Raw genomic sequence first — 4,757 nt, 5'->3', positions numbered from 1 at the left:
CAAGAAAGCAGGTGGGGAGTCCACCGCAACCTGGGAATAACTTCCACCTCTAGAAACTCTCATTTTCCAGGTAGGGGATTTCACCTACAACTTACCACTTCTGACAATTCTTCAAGTAGGAAACATCACAGTGCTGAGAAAAAGCTGAGGTCATTAACGCCACCTATATTTGACTTCAACCCTGAGTTCCACCAAAGACAAGAAGTGTTTTTTTTTGTTTGTTTTTTGGGTTTTTGTTTTAATTCCTAATTGTCCAGACTTCTACCACATCCTGTCCCAATGCGGAACCTAGGCACGAAATTCCACCAGCTGGGGAAGGGCAGAATGCATTTATAATGAAAATCCCATCCACTGTGCCACCAAAGTTGGAATATTTTGGCTTCTTAATTGAAACCTGAAGATTTGGGTGGACTGAGAAAGCAAATTGATGGGCTGATGCAAATGAAGGCATCTGAGCTGCATAGCTCAGAAAGTTATTTTGGGGGTAAGAACAGAGAGAAGACCACTTCAGAACGAGACCACTTTCTCCTTCCTCTTTAACATCATCTATGAGGTAGATCAGAGACTCCAATGAGCCACTAAGGTGTAGGGTGAAAACCCTAGGGTGAGAGTTAGAGGGTAAGAAAACTCTAAAAAGGGTTGTCTTGTTTTGCCCAGACCATATAATCTGCTGTCCTTTTGCTTGGTATCTTATGCTCCCAGGAAATTCCCTAGGGGCTCAAGGATTTCCTGCCTAGTGCTCCCTGGGGGCCCCAGACATCTAGGGGCATGGAAATGGTTCTAAGGCAAGAAAAAGCAGAGGCCAGAGTCCCAGAGACCCTAATTAGTCACGAAGTAACCCCAGGCATTTGCATGGGAGCAAGTAGATCACCAGAAATGGTGCCCAGAGAAAATCAATCCAAGCTCCCCTACCTCACCCCCCTTCCACTGTAGCCCCAGATATTCCCTTGCCAATTCCCACTGAGGAGGGGTGAAGTCCCGCCCTAGGCTGCTGGAAATGGGTCACTTCTGCTCTTCCCACACTGAGCTACATCCTAGCCCCAGTGAAGAGCCTCAGGATCCAGGTCCAAGCTCGGCCAGGACACAGGGTGTCACCCCTGGCTGCCTGTCTGCCCCATGCAATTTTTGGTGTGTGATGAGGTTGTTCTTCTGACTGAAACTCTTTCCACACACATCACAGCCATAGGGCTTCTCACCATTATGGACCCTGCAGTGCTTAAGGAGGTAGGAGCGGCTACTGAAGCTCTTGTCACAGTCACCACAGCGGTAGGGGCGCTCGCCCGTGTGTGCTCTCTGGTGGATGACAAGGTGTGAGCTCTGGCTGAAGCTCCTCCCACATTCAGGGCACTTGTAGGGCTTCTCACCAGTGTGCACACGCCGGTGCGTGATGAGGTTGGCACTGTGGCTAAAACACTTGGTACAATCCGCACACTTGTAGGGCCTCTCACCGGTATGGGTTCGCCGGTGCTTGACCAGGTCCTGGCCGATGCGGAAGCACTTGCCGCAGTCCCCACACCGGTAGGGCCGCTCCCCGGTGTGAACGCGCTGGTGCGTGAGCAGCGACGAGCTGCGGCTGAAGCCACGGCCACAGTCAGCGCAGCGAAACGGCCGTTCCCCAGTGTGGACCCGCTGGTGTGTGGCCAGCTCTGAGCTGCGGCGGAAGCTCCGCGCACACTGGGAACACGGAAAGGGGCGCTCACCAGTATGCGTGCGCTGGTGGCGTGCGTAGTCCGAGCTGAGGCCAAAGCCCTTCCCGCAGAGTGCACACCTGAAAGGCCGCTCACCACTGTGCGTGCGCAGGTGACGGACCAGGTCCGAGCTCCAGCTCAGGCGCTGGTTGCACTGCGGACACTGGAAGGGCTTCTTGACGCTGTGGCCACGCCTGTGGCGTTTGTAGTTGGAGATGTGAGTGAAGCTCTTGCCACACTCTGGACACTCGTAAGGCTTAGGTGGATCAGAGGGAGAAAGCGGCGGCCAGGGACGGTCAGCAGCAGCACAGGGGATTAGCTCCTTGCCCTCGGAGATGCGCCAGTAGAGAACCTTGTCCAGAGAATCTCTGCAGGCCTCCTTCCCACTGGAAACAGCTGGGGAAAGGATTCCCTGGAGGTTGCCAGCCTCACAGCCCTTCTTCAGCAGGCAAGAGATTTCAGGCATATCACCTTCAGAGGAGAGAGGAGGCCAGGGTTAGAGATGGGTGAGAATGGACTTAATGCAAAACAGATCTGTGCCCTAGTGTTGAGGCTACCATGGACTGATTCTGCAAATCTCAGCATCTCTAAACCTCTTTCCTTACGTGTAAAGTGAGAGAAACAGGAAATATTTAACAGGTCTGTTAGGATGATTAAACTCTGACTCCAATTCATGGAGTAAGTCAGAGCAGAACCATCCAGAGGGTTTTTAATAGCTGGTTTTTCAGAAGTAAGTCACCAGGCACTACTTCTTCTGAGGCACTATTGGGGGGACTTGAACTTCCAACCTTTCAGTTAACCGTATGCACCACCCAAGCACCCCCAGGACCATTAAGCAGCTATTTAATAGACGTTTGCTAAATAGAACCCTTGAAAACGCAAAGTGATACACACCTTCAGAGTGTCCACAATTACTTCAAGCTCAGTGATCTGGCTTCTCACCAGAAACTCAAACAATCCAAACACTGGTATTTCTTGGTTTTAACGGGTTTAACTTCCTAACTCTGTTTGGCTTATAATTATTTCAGAGGAGAGGGGGAAAATTGTCAAAAACAACCATGCAAGGACTCGGGACACAGACCAAAGACATCAAACAAATTGAGAGCCATTGATTTATGACTATTCACTGAATCTCAGTAATGAGTGAGAAGCTGTGGCATTTTAACTTGGGGCTGCTCCCATCACCCACCCAGCTCAATGGCTCCAAAGTTCTCCAAAGAGCAGACCATGAAAACCAACAGGGAAAGGACAGAAAAATTCCACGCCCAGGGGCGTTGTCAAAAACAAGTGATCTCAGTGGCAAATCAGGCAAGGCTTGCCCGAGATTTCCAAAGGGATCAAAGAAAGCAACAAACTTGTAGGTCAGCCAGAAATTAACAGGGGATCTAGAGAACAAAACCCCCAAAATGGGTCTTGGTAAGTAAGCCTTGCTGGTCTGCAAGGCTGTGTGCAGGTGCAAGGCTACACACACTAGCAAGCAACTCATCTCAGGGCGACCATGAGGCCTTACAGACACAGAAAGTAAGATGAAGGCAAACCTGCAAACTGCCTCAATTTTTAGTATGGTCTCCAATGCACACAAATCTATCAATTATGAATGAGAGCCTTACTGGCCGAAGGTGATTAAGCACACACACCCTCTGACTAATCATTCGCTAACCAATTAGCTATTCTGGCCCAAGGTTAAGGCTTAAAATAAAAATGGAAAATGAAGACAAGAATTTTAAAAAACTGAGCAGGGGCTTCAGTGGCCACTCACTGTAGGGAAAGAGACACCACAGAATTAGTCCAAACAAAAACCCACCCTCAGGAGGATGGATTATCAGAATCCAGATTTTCTATATTATCCACAATGTCTAATCAAGAAAAAATTATGAGACATGAAACATGTGAGTGTAAGCTATATACAAGAAAAAGTCAATAGCAGCTGGTTGTCAGGGAGTCCAGATGTTTTACATAGCATAGACTTCAAAGCAGCGACTATAAATATGTTCAAAAAACAAAAGGGAGAATATATTTTTTTTAAATATGATGACATTGCTTATCACATAGAGAATATCAATAAAGACATAAAAAATACAAAAAAAATGGAAATTCTGGAATTGAAAAGTATAAAACAGAAATGAATTCACTTAGGACAATCCCTAGCACACAGTAATATTTACACTATCTACAATATTATCAGGAGCTCTGGTAGCATAGTGCCTAAAGCACTTGACTGCTAACCAGAGGGCTGGCGGTCCAGACCCACCAGCCACTCCTCAGAAGGAAGGCTGGGCAATCTACTTCCATAGTGATATTGCCTCGGAAACCCAAGGAGGGGTCGCTATGAGTCAGGTTCAACTCAACAGCACATAACAACAACACAGTAATATCTACAAATACTATTTTGATTCTAAAATATGTTGAAATAAAATATGCTCAGATATGTGGAAAGTGCTTTAGGCTGATTTAAGTTTATTTTTAAAATGCTGGTAAATCATAACCAAAAGGAAACTATTTTTTAGTTTTGTCTTATCCATGTCTTGCACTGTCTTTGCAACTGTTCTCTTCCAACAGCATGAAGACTGGAGAAGTGGATCCATTAACTATATTTAAAATATATATATTGGTTTTGAGTTCCTTAAGGCCTATCCATGAGTCCTGGCATTCACAAACAAAAACGAGACAGAAATGTACATATAACTATATAATTACAAACATATAAATACACCAACAGACACACATACACAGATGGACTGTATAAATAAGGATGGCATACTCTAAGTAGAGTAGTGGGCAATGATAGGTACAATGTATCACAGTCTGTGACTGTGAAACAGTTTTTAGCTGTTTAGAACTAATCATCAAATGCATGAGCTTCTCGTAGCTCATGAAAAACAAACACATGCACAAAAAAAATCAAGCACACACACATACTAGATAGGATAATACTTTATATATTTAGCATTCACTCAACATGACCCCAGATGTGTGGCCCATCAGTGAACGTGCCTCACTAGTGTACGGCCACAGTAAGGAGAAAAGGACGCACAAAAGTGAGGTTAAAGAGAAGTTTTTATTCTGAGT

At 46.1% G+C, this 4,757-nt stretch overlaps 1 protein-coding gene across 1 annotated transcript in view; it reads right to left on the bottom strand.

Moving 5' to 3' along the window:
- Nucleotides 1–1,053: 1,053 nt before the first annotated feature.
- The window catches only part of LOC103206042 (zinc finger protein 664-like), a 6,535-nt gene continuing 2,831 nt past the window's right edge, over nucleotides 1,054–4,757 (bottom strand). The window contains exon 3 of the mRNA XM_007951479.1: nucleotides 1,054–2,159. Coding sequence (XP_007949670.1) covers nucleotides 1,054–2,159 — 1,106 coding nt within the window. The remainder of the gene's footprint in view (nucleotides 2,160–4,757) is intronic.

The sequence above is a fragment of the Orycteropus afer genome, unplaced genomic scaffold (genome assembly GCF_000298275.1).
Source record: "Orycteropus afer afer isolate SDZICR_OR568_19922 unplaced genomic scaffold, OryAfe1.0 scaffold00294, whole genome shotgun sequence".
NCBI classification, from domain to species: domain Eukaryota; kingdom Metazoa; phylum Chordata; class Mammalia; order Tubulidentata; family Orycteropodidae; genus Orycteropus; species Orycteropus afer.
Note: the sequence above shows the minus strand (reverse complement) of the source record. Positions and strands in the feature narration are given on the sequence as shown.